General features: G+C 41.0%; 1 protein-coding gene and 1 long non-coding RNA gene across 2 annotated transcripts in view; one reads left to right on the top strand and one right to left on the bottom strand.

The window, feature by feature from the left end:
• LOC133423829 (proton myo-inositol cotransporter) overlaps positions 1 to 8,557 on the top strand; it is a 139,018-nt gene extending 130,461 nt beyond the window's left edge. Inside the window, exons 7-10 of the mRNA XM_061714138.1 lie at positions 4,719 to 4,844; positions 4,956 to 5,074; positions 7,045 to 7,197; positions 7,987 to 8,557. Coding sequence (XP_061570122.1) covers positions 4,719 to 4,844; positions 4,956 to 5,074; positions 7,045 to 7,197; positions 7,987 to 8,213 — 625 coding nt within the window. The 3' untranslated portion in view covers positions 8,214 to 8,557. The remainder of the gene's footprint in view (positions 1 to 4,718; positions 4,845 to 4,955; positions 5,075 to 7,044; positions 7,198 to 7,986) is intronic.
• A 5,536-nt stretch (positions 8,558 to 14,093) lies between these two features.
• Positions 14,094 to 16,865, bottom strand: LOC133424611 (uncharacterized). The gene is made up of 5 exons (XR_009770902.1): positions 16,791 to 16,865; positions 16,675 to 16,708; positions 16,378 to 16,429; positions 16,200 to 16,297; positions 14,094 to 14,175 (listed from the first exon to the last, which is right to left on the bottom strand). It is a non-coding gene; the product is annotated as an uncharacterized LOC133424611 (long non-coding RNA).
• Positions 16,866 to 17,292: the final 427 nt, after the last annotated feature.

Below are 17,292 nucleotides of genomic sequence, written 5' to 3'. Positions count from 1 at the left end.
GCTCCGCGTCGAGGGCGAAGGCTTCCGATAACAGCCTGGAAACACCGGCTGCAGATGAAGAGTCAGGATCCTCCTCCGGGACACCAATAATCCGTATGTTCTGCCGACGAGACCTTGACTCCAAATCCTCGCATCTGTCCTCCAGCCTCACACATTCTTTCGACAAGTGATCAACTTTTTTCTGGAGAGCTACTATGTCGTCTGAGCAGCTTGAGAGAGCCTGCTCCATCACAGCAACCGTGGCTGTAAGACCCGCGACGTCCGCCTTCATGGAGGAAATACTGCCGGAGAGATCCGCTTTAAGTGAAAGCAGCTCGGACTTAATAGAAGTTAAATTGTCACTCAGTGCTGCTTGAAGCTCTGTCTTAAATATAGCCGCAACATCGTTGCGAAGCGCGGAGAGCAGTTCCTTTTTGAGCTGGCTGAACTCCGCGCCGGCAGCCGGCGCGGCGCGGCGCAGGTGCTTTCCGGAGGAGGAGAATCACCGCGGGGCGAGGAGACAGCGTGAGCCGCAGGCCGCGGGTTAGCTGGAGGGTTATTCCCCGCTTTGATGGACTTTGGAGGCATTTTTCTGGTGAGTTCACGATGTAACCGCGTTGAAAAAAAAAAATGTGTTCAAACCCAAGCCGTGGGAGTAATTCAAATAGTGCCAAAAAATGGAGAATTACATTAACTCTGCAGGAGCTCCGCTAAGCACGTCTCACCCCATGTATAGCTAAGCCGGAAGCCCGTTTTGGCCCATTTTTCCATTCACAGTTTACTTTTTCAAAACAGCTCACACAAAGCCCTTAACAGAAGCTGAAATAACCAAAACACTTTATGATGTTTGCAGAATGACACCACTTTCTCAAAACTTGTCACACATCCATCAAAACCAAACTTTTCCATCAAAACCTACAATTTTTTCTCAATTGAACATGTATGTTTTCTCATTTATTTAACAATGGATAACACAATTGAAACTACAGCTATCAATATCAACTTTTGTTCAACACCCTCATAGTATTGACTATTTTACAACTGACAACATACTACAATTTGGGTTTTGTATTGAGCACTCTAACTTAGTTATATAACTTAGAAATATACTGTCACAGAGTATTTACAGTAAAATCAGAAAATGTGTATACAGTAAAATATTGTAGATCAGTTTTTGTATTGCTGAAGTTCCTGTCAACACCATTGATTTACATTTGTACTACTGTGTACAAAATGTCAAGATTCTGACAGAAAAATATTTATTGCAGTACTTGTCACATGATCGTAAGCAATCAAAATGACAGGGTTCAATATGCAGTACAACAAAGGTCAATTCTCAAAGAAAGTACTGTAAATGAAACACAATGAAATGAAACCCTGTAAATATGAAAAAAATTAAAATACAGGAAAATTATGCATTGTCGACACGGGCCTGACGATCAGGCCACATGTTCTCATCCACATGTTCTCATCCACGTCCTCCTCGATCCATGCTTGGTGTCAACTTCAAACTATTGACCTCTTTGATAGGTTGAGGACTACTTGCTTTGTTTTGCAAAGAGAGTTCACACAGGTGCTGATAATTTTTAGAATAGAGAGAGCAGTTCCAATTGGCTGCTACAAAGTGTCTGCAATGTGTTGCCATGGTAAATCAGTTATGTTTTGTGTCTCTTTGTGAGAAGTGTGTTAACTGTTTTGAAAAGTGTATTAAAAGTCAAAGAAAATTGTGTGAAAGCAATGAGTAATAGTTAACTGATTCGCCAGAGAGGACTCTTGCTGTGCAAAGAAGGTGTGAGCATTAGATAAAGTTGACCCATGATGTGCAAAATGTGTCAAAGCAATCGAGAAAAACTGTAACATATATAAAGTGGTCTCCCCTCAGCCTGCCAACTCAGAGAAGGAGGAAAGCAACCAAATTCTGCAGTGTCTGTACAGCCGCCCGGATGAGCCATCCAGTGTGATGTGGATCTACGAGCCGTTCAGATTCTGCTCCTGTCGTTACGTAACGACGGGAGCGATGCGTGACCACGCCCACAACTAACTCTGGCCGGAACAACAACAACTCCGCCGGACGGAGCTTCCACCATTTTTTCGTAGCGGTGTATCGCGTCAGTCGCGTCATCACGTCATCGCGTCAGGCAGCCAATCAGCACAGTGCTCATTATCATAGCCTCCCCGCCCACTCAGAATCCCGCATAGAGAATGAGGTTAGAGACTGGGAAGATACAGAAATGGCTCAGAGGCTGAATTTCTAATTTATTTAGCAAAAACAATTAAAAGACAATTAAGACATTTAAGGCCTGTTTAAAATAAGTATTAGTTGCCATAATAGGTCCCCTTTAAGTAAGGAGGGGAAAGAGAGATGGATGCTTCAACAAAGTACAGAAGTCCTGACCACAATCCAACCACAAGCTGTAGAAAGAGAACCGGACAAACCCTTCTGTGACATCACTCTCAGTGGGTTTGAAGCTGGTCTTTCAGGGCTATAGTGGACACTATCCTGGCTGGAGACTCCAGCCAAACCTGGTTAATCCAAAAGATGGGGGACTAGGTGAAACAGACAAATCTGGGAAGTTAGTTGGAACACGCCCGTCTTTCCTCAGTTCCTACCATTACCACACCCTAGTTATTTAGCAAAGCTTATGCTAACCTATTATGTGAAAGGATCTTACAAAGTATTTTTTCTCATTCAATGTGTCCAACCATGCTTGTTTCAAATCTCGCGACCAAACGGCTACTACCACCTAACCATACCAGACGTGACACGTCTGGATGACCGTCAGCTTCAGCGGTTGGACAGTAGCTGCGGCCCAGAGCCTTCCATAATGGAAATGTCCAGGGAAGAAGGGGCTTTTCCTGAACACTAGCTGAAAGGCGCTTCAACTGCCAGCTCGTCTTCCAGTCAAAGAGTTCAAGCTGGTGTTCATCAGACCTGGCCAGTGGCCTTCAGCCTGGGTTGGAAGTGGGTGCTACTCACTACATCAACCAACCTTCCCTCCACATCCTTCCAGGCCAACTGGAAGCTGCAGTCTGTTACCAAAATTATCCACACAACAACCCATATCATCTCGGCCTGCTTTTCCTCTTCTATATAGACATCTTTTGGACAGGCATAGCCTACAACCAATCAGAGAAATGAACCATGCAATGTAACCAACTCCCACACTCACTGTACCAGACCCATTTCATGAGAGTTAACACTAATATTGTGAACGTGTATGTTTTACCATGCTAATTTTACATCTAAATAAAAGTGATTATACTCTCCAAGCATTTAATTTGCAGCTCAAATGTAAAGTTCACAGAAAATGTTAAATCCAAAGCAGCTAAAGAGATGACGATCTCTGCGGCTCCAATGGGAATTAAAAAGGCAGCAATATTCTTGTATTGTGCTGCAGAGATAAAGAGACTTTTATGCCGGGGAAACTGCACACGGGGGTTGTGTTAGTCATAACTCAGGCACAAAGAGCGGTTATTAAAAGAAATGCTCCTTGGCCTCGCAGCCGGAGCAGCTGCTTGGATCCCTGCAGTAGGTTGAGTACTAGTTAGTCACTTATTCTAACATTTGGCGCTTGTAGTAGGTAAACAAACAGTTCAGTATCTGTATTATCGTTTGAGTGTTAGCTTAACTTCCCACATTGTTATAGTCTTGTGCCCTCCAGTAAAAATTCAAGGTGTTATTTTGGTCTTTGAGCTCAGCGTGTGATTAGAGCAAGATGCTGTGAACACGGGGGGTTTGGGATGGGGGGGGCACAAACACATCATTTCATCCACTTCATCAGGTGTTACTACATCAAACCTGCACCTCAAAGCTACAGGGGCAAACATGGCAACAAGTGAGCTGTTGATCCTTTACTGTACATCAAGAAAAATTATTCAACTTTTCATTTGGCTTCATCGCTTCCAGCTAGGGTTGCCACCCGTCCCTTGAAATACGGAATTGTTCCGTAATTGGGAATTAAAAGTTGCGTTCCGTATTGAACCAATACAGACATATATTATATTCATGATATACAGGTGAAAATCGGAAAATTTGAATATATTGCAAAACTTCATTTGTAGTAAAATCAACTTACGGTGAAACAAATATATTATTTCCCACTAAATGCAAAGTTAGATGTTTCAAGCCTTTATTTGTTATAATTTTGGTGATTATGACTCACAGTTTATGAAAACCCCAAATAAAAAATCTCAAAAGATTTGAATATATTATGAAATCAATAAACAATTCAATCATCAAAATTATAACAAATAAAGGCTTAACATATCTTGCTTTGCCTGTAATGAGACTATGTAATATACATGTATTAGTTTCACCTTTTAAGTTGAATTTATTGAAATAAATTAACTTTTACACCATATTCTTCACCTGTAGGCTATATTCTACATCTGGGCTGATGTGGACATACGTAGCATAGGAGGCTATTTCAGTTGCTAGTATGTTTGGCTGTCTGTAGTGTCATGCAAATTCAATGCTATTAAAGCACTTTAAATCAAAGCGTTTTGTTTTTTCATATGAAATAAATACATTTCTATGCATTTTAGAAGTTTTGGGGATGTCCCTTTTTTTGGCGCCTGCGCTGCTGAAATTGGGGTGTCCCTTATTTCTATTTCTGAAAGGTGGCAACCCTACTTCCAGCAAACTCGGCCCAAAAATACAAATTCTAATGAATGTGACTTTGGGAACTGATTGATCGTCTATAGGGACATTAAAGTTGTGCCCGTTGTTTGGTGTGCAGGCTGTGCGAGCCGTGCATGCTGGATCCCGGCTGTGGGTTCTGTTACCGTGAGAACGGCTCCACACTCCTCGCCTCCTCCTGTGTGCCAGTCAATAAGGCTTCTGCTGAGCACGCGGCGTGGGGCAGGTGAGTCACAGGATACGCTGCAGGTTAGAAGGTTTACACACTTCTACTTGAACTAATGTTTGTGGAGAGATCAATACCAGTTCATTTGTCTCCCTCTTCTGCTTCTCCCAGATGTTCCAACTCCACCCTGATGAAAGACCAGGTCCACTGGGCCTACAACTACTGCCCCACCTCCTACTCCTGGCTGGTTCTGCTGGGTTTGGTGCTCTACCTGGCTGCTTTTGCTCCAGGTGAGAGCTTTAACATCCACCACTTGGCTGTTTGTCAAACAACAGAAATATAAGGAGAAGTAATGAAAACAAAAATGTTCATATGAATGAAATTTCCCAAAATGCCAATAACTGGCCAACGTCTCTGTTGGATTGCAGAACTGTCTCCCATCACTGCGCTTGAAGAAAATAAATCAGAGAAAAGAAAAAATCAGATGGTCACCTTTGTGAAAAAAATACAGCTAATTCCTCCTTGTTCATCCGAGTTTTAGTTTTGGCACTTCAGTTTCTTTCTTTTGGGCTAGCTGCTCTGCAACAGTCTTCTTCTGCTTCATTTCCTTACAAAGAAGAAAAAGTTTCACAAAAACGGTTACAACTGTTTCACACCCAGTTTTCCTCAAGCATTGACATGCAAATATTTACATTTAGCATGGAGCTGGAGGGGTTTTCTGGACTCTGTGATTGATATTAGGCAAACTCGCCCCCTGGCTGTGATTGGAGGAGCTGCAATGGGAGCGGTGGAAACTTGTAAACCTCCATTGTGAGTTGCCGGTGGATCTGTTTTCTCAAATTACCTAGTTTATGTACGTTTATGTAATATCAGAAAATAGTGGTAGTTTTGCAAATATGATAAAAAGAAACAACTGCGACTTTAAATTAACATAAGTTAGAGTGCGCGCACTCTGTCCTCCGTTCAGTGAACTCTTCAGCCGTATACTCTGGCTCAAAACGGTAAGGACGTCCATCATGTCGTCCACAACCTCAGAATTTGACAAATATTCAGACATGTTTCAAATAACTAACAGTAAACTAACAGTAGCGAACTCCAGCTGTACACGGAGCTGGGTCTGGGATGCGCACACAGAGATGACGTCATGCAGGTCAGAGGTTTTGTTTACAAACTGATTTATTTGTTACACACACAGCCCCGGATGTAGACAACAGGTCCTGGAAGCAGATCTAGTGATTCATAAAAGAAATGAACGAGTTTCGCGGCAATCATGTGTTATTTAGAGGCTGCATCATCTGTGTCCCGCTTTGCCCCGTTCACTACCTTATATATGGAGAAGCGGCTCGCAAAAAACCCCCTAATATCTTCCGAAGGACTCCAAATGACACCAAACTTGCCTGGATGAGTATACGACCATAAAAAATGCCAGAAATAAGGTCCAGGTTGTAAAAAAACGAACTTTCCCTTTAAGGAGGAGACCTGAGCTCAGTGCAGGGCCCTCCCGGGGTTGTTAGAGGGAGCAATGCCCAGGACTGACTAAGGTAGGAGCACTGGGTGATGAAATGAAAAGAGCCGTCCGTCAGTTGCTCCCATATGTAAAAAAAACCCTGAAAACTGTATTTAAGCAGCACAGTATCTAAACAGGCTTTTTAATGGAAAAAAATAAATTCTAAATTCAATTTACAAAAAGAAAAACGTGACCAGAGCCACAAGTTGCCACTAGTGCGGCGCCATTCATGTGGCCTTTATGTCAAGTCCATTCCAAATTCAGATGCGTTCGTTCCTTAATCAAGTTTATGTTTTTGTTCACCTGGTTAACTCCTATACGTCTGCCATGTAAACAAAGAGGAGGATGGTTCTTACTCTGTGCAGTCCCATCTCTTTGGTTTGAGGTCAATCTGACAACAGCGATGCAAACTGAGTGTTATAAGTGTTATAACTCTTTACCCCCTCAACTGTATTCATAGTGTGTTTGATTGGCTTAATCCTTCTATAAGTTTAACCTTCTAAACACAAACTAAATTTAACCTGTTCATCAGCAGCCATAAAACTGCAAAAACCTGCAGAAATCACTGATTTTACAGGCATTTTCCTGGTTTGCACCATCATTGTTTCTGTTGTGACTCCCCACATGATTTTAATTCTGACATTTAATAAATTACTAGCGAGGCATCCAATTACCAGGTCCAAGAGTAGAGGTGAAAGAGTGCAGTTTCTGTTCAAAGAATGAAGTGGAGCGTTACATGATTTCTGCTCCCAGGTATGGGTCCGATGCCGTGGACCATCAACTCTGAGATCTACCCTCTGTGGGCGCGCAGCACGGGGAACGCCTGCGCCGCCGGAGTCAACTGGAGCTTCAACGTCTTGGTGTCTCTCACCTTCCTCCACCTGGCTCAGTTCCTCACCTACTACGGTACGTTTCTAATCAGAGCAGTTTCCTACAGACCTCTTGATCTTTATTTTTGTGGAGTGAAAAGAAGTCACCCCCCCCAAGTCTCAGTCTGTGACCTTCTAACTCAAAACCCGGCACGGCGGTAACAGCTGAGTGACACCCTGAAGCGTCTCCATCGCCTCTGCGTCGGCGCTGCTCAGCAGCAGGTTTCTCCTCAGACGGGCAGGAACTGACCTTTGGCGGAGATGGAAATCAATCCCTGATGCGATGATGGAAGCTTCCTGAGATGCGGCAGGTTAATTATCAAATTGAGCTATTAGCCCGTTCGGCGGGTTGATAACGACCCTCCTGCCAGAACCAGACGGATATGTCAGAGCGGGAAAAGCAGCAGAAGTGGTATTTGAAGTAATTCTAACGGGAATGTTGCAAGGGGAAGATGGAGATCGTAGTGGTCAGGAAATCTCATTAAACCTCAGGCAGCCTCCCTGTTTGCATGTGCATTTCTAGCGGTGTTTGTGTTGCGTTATGTGGTCCCCATTAACCCCGCCGTAACACCCGTTTGACGGGGGCACGTTGAGCCCTACATTCATCGTATTTGGAGCGGCTGTCTGAAAGCGATATGTCAGTACAGTGAACACTTTTCCACTCTAGTGGGGAGCGTGGGCGGTCAACACCCAGCACTAGCCGCTCGTGAACGAGAACAAACGAATAAAAAAATGCGACTCAGATCTGGAAAGTTGTGCCTCTTGTCTTCTGTGGGCGGGTGTCCTTAATAACAGAGCATCTGTTATTTTTGTCTGGCCCTCCCAGGAGCTTTCTTCCTCTACTCCAGCCAGGCCTTGCTGGGTTTTGCCTTCATCTACGGATGCCTGCCAGAAACAAAAGGCCGGCGTCTGGAGGAGATCGAGGCGCTGTTCGAAAACCAGCTCTGCTCTTGCGGCGCTACCGACTCAGACGAGGGACGGCAAGTGGAGTACATTCGCGTCAAAGGCTCAAATTACCACTTGTCGGACAACGACGCATCAGACGTGGAGTAGGAAGAGTTCACGCGTTGATGACCGCACTCTGGATGTTTCCTTCATATCAGTGATTATTGAAACACGCAGGGTACCTGGGTGTGTTTTTCATCTCATGTTGTGATGTTACCCTCACTGTGAGGTTGAGAATTCAGTAATATCACATTTGCACACTTTCCAGTCATTCAGTTCAGGAAACTCAGATAATGTCTGATAATTTAGCAGGAGAACACATTTATTATTCCCAATGAATTCCCTGCATCAAGGGTGGCCTGGTCCGTTGCTGCGTCCTACTGTGTTGACCCGAAACAGGTGAAGTATGAATATCTGAAGGTCCAGTATTTTTTCAAATCCACCAGAGAACTTAAACAACATTGGTAAATGTGTATTTTTGAAACCTGATTCTCTGATTTATGCCTCTCTGAAGGAGACACATCGCGGTTAAATATTGTTTTCAACTCGTAGCATAGCCGGCTAATGTCAGTTCTTCATGATGGCACTTTTCACTTTGTAGGTGGCATTTGTTGGAAAAGTGAAAACTAAAAATCTGAATATTATTACCATTGAAGCAACTTGTGCTGTTAGCAGATGTGTCAGTTCAGTAGCACTGTATGTTTTCTCTTGACGGTGTTTGTTTATTTATTCAAGTGCATATTACAAAATGCATATATACACACACACACATATATATATATATATATATATATATATATATATATATATATATATATATATATATATATATATATATACACGTGTGTGTTTATGTGTCTTAAAGCCACTTTATGTAGCAATACTACTTCTGACCACATGGGGGCATATCACAAGAAAATGTGACACAACCATAGACTCTACAAAAAGAACTGGACAACTCCCTATGAAATAATCTATACGTTTTCTTTAGAGCACCTTCAAATCTCTTTTTCGTCTTGATATGCCACCATGTTGGTAGTAATTGACACCGCCCAACACCAGTTAAATTAAAAATAGACAAAATTAGCAGAAGAGCCAACTTTTTGCTGGGTTACCACAAGTTTGCTATTTTGACCAATGGCAGCTTATGTTACCTTACATTCATTCTGATCAACTGTTGAAACACAACAAATGTAACTACTGAGCTCAGCTGTTTCTGCTGTCATCTGGTCACCTGCTGGCCGGGTCAACCAGGCCGAGCAGGGGACGATGCAACATTTACGAGTGGCAGGGTCCTGTAATGATCTGAGCTGAAGGTTGCTCAACCAAAGGACCTTCAGGAAGTAAAAGCAGCTGGTGACCTCTGGCTGTCCCTGGCTTGTAGTCTTTAACCGGACCCCTCCAGGCCAACGCAAAGCCAGTCGCAGTGGTTTCTTAGTGCAGCTAACAACACAAGACGCCACATTATCTTTGAAATAAACATGACTGTCCTCTGTATGGTCTTTATTCACAGCTCAGAAGTCAAGTGAAGCACTAAGTAGCTAAAGTGGTGACAGCTAGTTGTTAACCACAGCCAACTGTCAATCAAAAGACCATGCTTTTAACTGTGGATTTATTTGGGGTTTTATGTCGTCTCTGCTGTGGTTCTGGACAATTTAACATGGCGTCAAGGGAGATTTATTTGCTTTTGGAGCCATTGCCTTGTGTTCAATACAAAAAGTATTTACATAACTTCCTGAATTAGAATCAGATGCAAAATGCAAACCAGATGCAGCGCTTGGATATGATACAGGCCTCTAGTGGTGCAAAGTGGTATTACAACACTTATGAGCATGCGTGTGGTCTTCAGTGGTATTGCTACACAGGGTAGCTCTCAGCATTATTCCTTGTTTCAGCTTCAGGTTTTCAGATCTTTTGCACACCTTTCTATTACATTTGTTTATTTATTTGCACAATACGAGTTCAACTCTACTGCCACCATGTTGACTGAAACTGACACAATTAAACAATATTACAGGCTGTTTGGCATGAAACATTGCTGAAAGTTACACGTAATATCCACCAAAGACAACTGCTTCATCTAGGACGGCCAAGTAAAACCTTTGTTTTATGATTTAAGGTTCGATATGAAAAAATTGGTACCCATGTAATGTGAAGGTGCCAGATGTCCATCGTTCAATGACATTCCTGCACGTCTGCTTCTTTTTGTTTTTTGAAGAACTGTTTGTATCCTGGTTATCGTCTTCCTCCATAGCCTCATGTTCAAAAGGATCAATTTAAGTCGTTCTTGAGTAAGCTTCAGTGTAATTGGGCTATGTTGTCTTGTATTGCTAAAGTGGTTAGTTAGTGGACAACACAGTTAATCTGTAACAAAACAGGTGAATAAAGAATTAATTGGCTGCTCATGAGCTCAACGGTCAGGTCTATTATGGGTTTCATGTTTGTTGAAACAAAACCGACTGAATAATGCCACTTAAAGTTCAGTGATGATCTTGGTATTTTCAAGGTGTCACAGTGACACCCAGATGTATATGGAAAAGGTAGATCTGAATAAATGGAACAGGTGCCATGTTATTGTAATGAATGAGCGAGACCTGTGGTGGCTGACTAGCGCCCTCAAGTGGCAAACATGCAGTTAACGGAGGATGACCAACAGCTTTCAAAGGTCACAACAGCTAGAAAAAGGACATGGGAACCCCTTGAGATTAACTTTTAGTTTGTTTGTTTGTCTCCCCCCCAAAAAAACAAACTAATATGATTTGATCCTGATCTATGTGGCACTGATAGACATACATAATGTGCTTAAGCTGGTAACACAATTATAATTTCTTAAGCCTTTACTGAGCAAGTAAGTGAATCCTGGGAGTTAATAGCTGGTTAAACATCTATTTGGCAGCAGTGACTTCATGCAAACACTTCTAGATCAGACCTGCACCACGAGGAGGATGTCTGGTGTGAACGGGCCTCTTCAGGTCTTTCTAGCAAATTTTTATAAATTAAGATCTGGACTCTCACTGGACCCCTCCCAAAAACTGATTTCCTTTTTCTAAAGTCTTTCTCCCTTTGCCTTCATGGGTTTTGCTTTGTAGCTATGTGGTGATCAAATCCTAATGCCTGTCAGGTAAAGAGTTACATAATGTAATGTAATGTTTGCAGAGCATCTTTCATCAGCATTATATAGAAAAACTTAACTTCATTGTGATGGAGGAACATCATTCAGTCTCCCTCGGTCACAGCAGAGAAATGATGCCACCAAGTGGCCAGAGGTGTCTTATCCCAATATCTGACATCATCCCTTTGAGCCTCAAGGTGACGTATTTCAGACACTGTCATTTCAAGGAAGCATCACTATGACGACGTGACGACATCTGAACCAGTTTACTTTTTGGTCTATGATGACGAGATGGCCACAAATGTCTGACTGGGTCCCACACATTCCGATTTGTATCCCTTCTGGGGATCTCCTGAGGCGACAAATAATTTCTTTTACTGTTCCTCTATCAGAGCAAGTAAACAAAAACACTATCAGTACTTCATTGTGCAGCAGATTTAGGCATGATACTATTCGTGTTTCCAACTTGCAGCCAATACTATTGTTTTCACCCAAAAGGGGGCGTGGCCACCCCGAGGAGAGGGATGACTGCATCTATTATACTCCAGGATATCTTTGATGAACTTGGAAATCTGAATTCCCCTTGATAATGTCAAGGGGTCCAGGCTCTGAGGCGGTGAAGCAAACCCAAACCATGATACTACCTCCACCATACTTCACCACCATGTTTTTGATGTGCTAAGCTGTGCTCCTTTTGCACCAGCAGTAACTTGAGTATCCGTACAGTTCAGGTTCTAAGTGTTTTTGTTCTATGTTGTTGCTTTTCTATAGGTAATCACTCTACGTGAAAGTTTAATGGGGATTATAATAAATTCTAATTATTAATGTGATACCAGCTTAAGTGCATGCTGTTTTGTCTATAACTGTGATACAGATTACTACAGAAAAGGTTCATTACAAGTTGTGCAGTCACTTTTTCGTGTTGCTATATCTTCAACTTTTTAACGTTATGCAGTCACATGAGTTTCTCTAAGCGGTTTCCAGCTTTCATCCATCTGGAGGCTTGCAGGGTATCCCAGTAGGAACTGGCTCAGATGCAGCATTATTTACAGGACCAGTCCCCGACAGGGTTCACACAGACTGAGACTCACACCTGCAGCGAGATTAGAACTATTTAACTAAACAACACAGGTGTGACCACTATTTAAGATTACGGTAAATTGGTAGAAATAGGTGTTAAAATCATCTAAATCAAAATATGTGTTTAATCCTTTTAATGTAGAGAGGAAAAGATATGACACAATGGGGCAACATTTCAAATTCTGTATAATGATGTCCTTTAAACCAGTGGAGTAAAGGGATCCAACAGCTTACACGATCTTCTGAATTACTGACACACATGCTGCATATTTCTGACTGAATAACAGGATTTCTACGTTGTGATTTGTAGTTTTAACTTAGAACTTGTTTGTCACTAAATGGGTTCACCTTCTGAGCCGACCGAGCCTTGGTTTCTCTAAACTCAATTTTAGAGTACTATTTCTCTTTTTGTTTCATTTGGTCCGAAGAGTTGTGTTTACGCCACAAAAACTAGTTTTGTAAACAGATTGTGTAACGAAGACTTGTTGAGCACATACAGTATTTACCATGATGGCGTCGCTGTGATGAGGTGGACGTTGCATCTCATCGGAGGCTCTGTGGTGTCCAGCTCTCTTCATGCAGTATTTCATACGGTTCTCTACTGCAGAGAGGGTGTGTAATGTGTTCTTGTGGTGAAATGGTTGCATTTTTTTATTTTTATTTGATTTTTTTGTGACTGAATTATGTGATTTAGACTTTACAAAGAATAACAAAAACAGATTAAAAGAGTGCTGTATAGTATCTTTGATTATTGTTCAGGCTGTAAATGTTTTGCTAGAGTTTATATTATATAAATATCTTCATTAAATTGTATGTATATGGAGAAATAAACTTAGGAATCTGAGTGATGCTTTGAGAGTTTATTTTAAGACATAAAATGGCAAACTAACAATTGTAAAAACTACTGAATAACTACTGAAATACAACATGCCCAACAGGTGTTATTTTATTTCCATCTACCTTTCCCTGACCAGTCTAAATTATTCTTCCGTCCTCCTCCGCTTCAGCAGCAGCAAAATGTCAGCGACTTCGTGAAGCATCTCGTCCTCTGAGGCTCCGCTTGCTCTGCCGTCAAATCTGACCTCTTTTACTTCATTTGGCAGCTCTTTCTTTGGAACGCTGTTCTTGTGCTGCCCTCCCTCTCTCTCCTTACCTGAAACAGAAATAGAAGAACGTCCAAGTGCTTTTTGTTTGTCTTATGTATGTTAAAGCTGCAGAATATTTTAATGTTATACCTCTTGAGTTAATAAAATCCAGAAGGGGGTTTGTGGTTCTGCTGGGGATAACTTGAGAACCAGTACTTGCAGGGAACTTGTGAGTAACTTCGTTTCCTGCCAGAGAACCAGCCTTTGAGTTTTTCTTGCTCCGAGACATCTGATTCTCTTCCTTCCTGGAGATTTTTACTGAAGCTGAGACTGACTGCGGTTCGCTATCTGCTTCAGCTGCTGGATGCTGCAGCGACATGTCAACATCTGGCTGAGAGCTGAAGCCTGGAGTTTTGGTCTGACGCTCTGCAGCGGAGCTGTACTGGGTGGAAGCATCACAGGTCTCTGCTGTCCAGAGATGTTCTGTTTGAGTTCCTGCCTCCTGAGTTTCGGCGGACACTTTCTTGCACTTGCACGGCTCTGAAGTCTCTGTTTGAGCACCAGAAGATGAAGTTTCACTGCTTCTCATCTGTTGGATTTTATATGAGCTCGCTATGTTCTCCAGAATTTCATGGTCCTCTCTGATTTTGAGTCTGGGAGTGATATGTGATGTGCGAGGCCCAGGCTGGAAAGGTTGGTGACTCCACTGTGAGCTTGTGATTGAATTATCTGAACAGACTCGATCCACTTGAGAAGCAGACTCTTGCTGACACGAGTCCGAGCAGGGTTCATCCTAACAGATATTAGAGGCAAAACAGAACAGCGTTAAAGTCAGACTGCGATCACCAGTCCTTCAGTGTGTTAAATTATCACAACATGCTGATAAATGCTGTTTATTCATGTTTTTTTTTTGTTTCTTGAGTGCTAATTTCTTTTTTAAATATTTAACAGTTATGTACTTGCATATGTTCAATTTAAAATGACCACAGTTATGAAACTATGGGCAAAATTATCTCGGGGGCGGTGTGATTTATACAAATATTTACTTTGTTTTTACTTGCATACTTGAGGAGCTTACAGCGCTGATGCCTGCTGCATGAAACCGACATCAGAGATTAAGCTCGGATTGGTTAACCTGGCTCAATGTAGCCTTTGAGTTGGCGGCACTAAAGCAGGGGCTCATGGGTAAATCTCCATGGAGAGTTATCCCGTGCAGCAGCACGGCTGGGACCGGGCAAACAACCAGGATGATTTAACTCTCCTTCTCCATCTACCCTGTTACTCTCAGCGGTGAATTTATTTCCTTATGAAATCTGTTTGCATCTTATCTCAGTTTCATAAACCTGCATCATCACTGTAATTTAGCATATATAATTACATACTGTTATAAAAGTGATGAATTTATGAAGGCTGGTATCCAAACTGATGTCAAACATTTGATCAATATCCTATTTATTTATTGAGATGATTAGAAATAGCTGATTGTTGGTGGTTTATGGCTTATGAAGACCTCCCATCTTCTTTTTTTGCTGTTAATTACATTTTATTCATCAAAAACAAGTAGAAGATCCTACAAAAATGTACAAAGCTATAACAGGAAAAAGATAGCAAAATGCTATTAATTGTTAAATCATGAATATCAACTTGATTGAGGGTTGAAGGTTTAAGGTATGTTTTTAATGGCTGATACAGCTTTGAAAGCTTTAGAAGTTTAAACCAAGTCTCCGACTTATTATATAATGTTAGAAGGTTTAATTACTACTCAAGTTGGGTATTTATTTAATATGGACAAAACTCATATTAGTCCAAAAGAGAAGTGATGTAGTAAAGTTTCTTCAATACTTTTACAAAAAGTACATTTAGCACTTAACATTTAGCATCCAAATTCCATTTATATTTCATAAAAATGTTTTCACAAAATAATAATTATACTTTTTTTAATTAGATATCCTACTTTTATTGGCCAGTAGATAGCAGTAACAAAGACCTTTTTTTAATCGAGTATTGTGAAAGACGTTCAACTAAAATACATTCAAGATGGCAAAGTTAGTTTGCCATTGATTCCTTTCAGTGTCGCATATTTATTAGACTAAAACATATTGAGTTTGTCAGCTATAGTCTGCTAGAAAGACTCTTTTCAGTGGTTGTATTGTCTTTTTTAATCTATTAAGTATTTAACCTCCTTGTATGTTTTCATTATAACCTGTTGCTTGCTTGGTGAAACAAAACAAAAAAGTAATCCCCTCCATTTATGAACCAATAAATCTGTATAATCCTTACAGTTTCCTTAAGAAAGCTGTGCACATGGTTTAGTTAAGCCTGGCTTCACATAGTTGCACATTTACATTTCAGTTGCTTTTCCACTCATTTCAATCAGATTTCCCTAAACTTTGTAAATGTCTTACTTGGATGACCCGCAAGAGAAGTTTTTATGACATATATGTATTGAAATTGCATGTACTTTTAGTCTCCGATTGGCTAATAAACTTATTTTTTCTTGATCAAAGTTACAATTATTTGATAGTTTGGTCAAATAATACAAACTGACTGAAGTATACATTCTTACAAACCAAATAAAACTTTCACCTTTGACTTAAAAGGTGCTAAAATTCAAAAAGAGAAAACTGCTACTTCCCATACAGTGTAAAAAATATGTCAGTTACACTCAGATTATGTTGTAGTCAATTAAAATGTTGACTTAAACAGTTTTCAAAATCACAGCAACTTCTTCAGGAATTGCACACTTATTTATGAAAAACCGAGAATCTAGAATGACAGTAATTGAGGAAGATGAACAAGGACTACAGATGAACTTACATCAGAAGAGTCTGAACTGAGGTAACCAGTTGTACAAGAACAACATGGAGAAGATTCACGTCTGTTCACTTCCTCCTCAGTGTTTCCTCCAAGACAAGCTGAGGGTTAAAAAGAAAACAAAAAGAAAAGATGAAAGGTTGTTCCTCGTTTAACATATTCATAATGAATGGGAAGTTACCTTGAAGGTGTCCAGGAAACTTACAGGGGTTTGTAGAAGGGCAGTTGCAGGGCTGAAAAACACAAAGAAAAGGGACACCACAGATATACTGAACTCTTGTATGAACCTTCTTTTGGTTACATTAACAAAAACTGCTAAATTAAGTTTGTGTACTGCATTTAAACTTTCTAGAGAAACTGGATTGTGGGGTTAACATTTATCATGAATTCTGTGTTAATTCAATTGCAGTTACAAAATCGCACACTTGGTGGCAACAAAAAACTACTATTAAACACTAATCCGGATTAAGAGGCTTACCTCCACTCCCACAGACACGGGATCAGGAACAGTTCTGACAGGAGAATCAAAGAAAACCCAACATGAAAACAAAATCTAAGTATCCAATAATATATGTTTGACTTAAGAAGACTCACTGTGGAGTTGAAGATCTGAGTGAGTTTTCATCCCTGAGATATATTTTTGGATTTCCACTTCCAAAATGAGAATCTGAAGAAAAAAAATGTAATATTAATTGGAGGTTAAAGGTCATTGTGCTCATGCAAACAATTAAAGCTGTTTTCACCTTCTCTTTGATCTTGATTGCCAAACACGCTGAAGACTTTCTCCTTGAATGAGTGTGTATAATCAGCCTGGTTACGCGTGAAGTCCAGCATGGGCTGCGTGTCCTCTGGCTGTTTCAGAAAGAAGCTGGAGGCATCTCCCCCACCGTCCCTTTCTTCTGCTTGACTGTGATGATCCACATGAGTGTAATTAAAAGACAAAAAACTTCCCATCCAAATGCAGCCTTGTGCAAACGTTAATCCTCCTGTTTCAATCCTATGTTTATTTGTCTAAAAACATTTTAAAAAATCTGATTGTTGCAGGTCTTAACGTTTCAGCAAACACAGCCTCAGACAAACATTAAATATAACTTCT

The sequence above is a fragment of the Cololabis saira genome, chromosome 23 (assembly GCF_033807715.1).
Source record: "Cololabis saira isolate AMF1-May2022 chromosome 23, fColSai1.1, whole genome shotgun sequence".
Lineage (NCBI taxonomy): Eukaryota > Metazoa > Chordata > Actinopteri > Beloniformes > Belonidae > Cololabis > Cololabis saira.
Note: the sequence above shows the minus strand (reverse complement) of the source record. Positions and strands in the feature narration are given on the sequence as shown.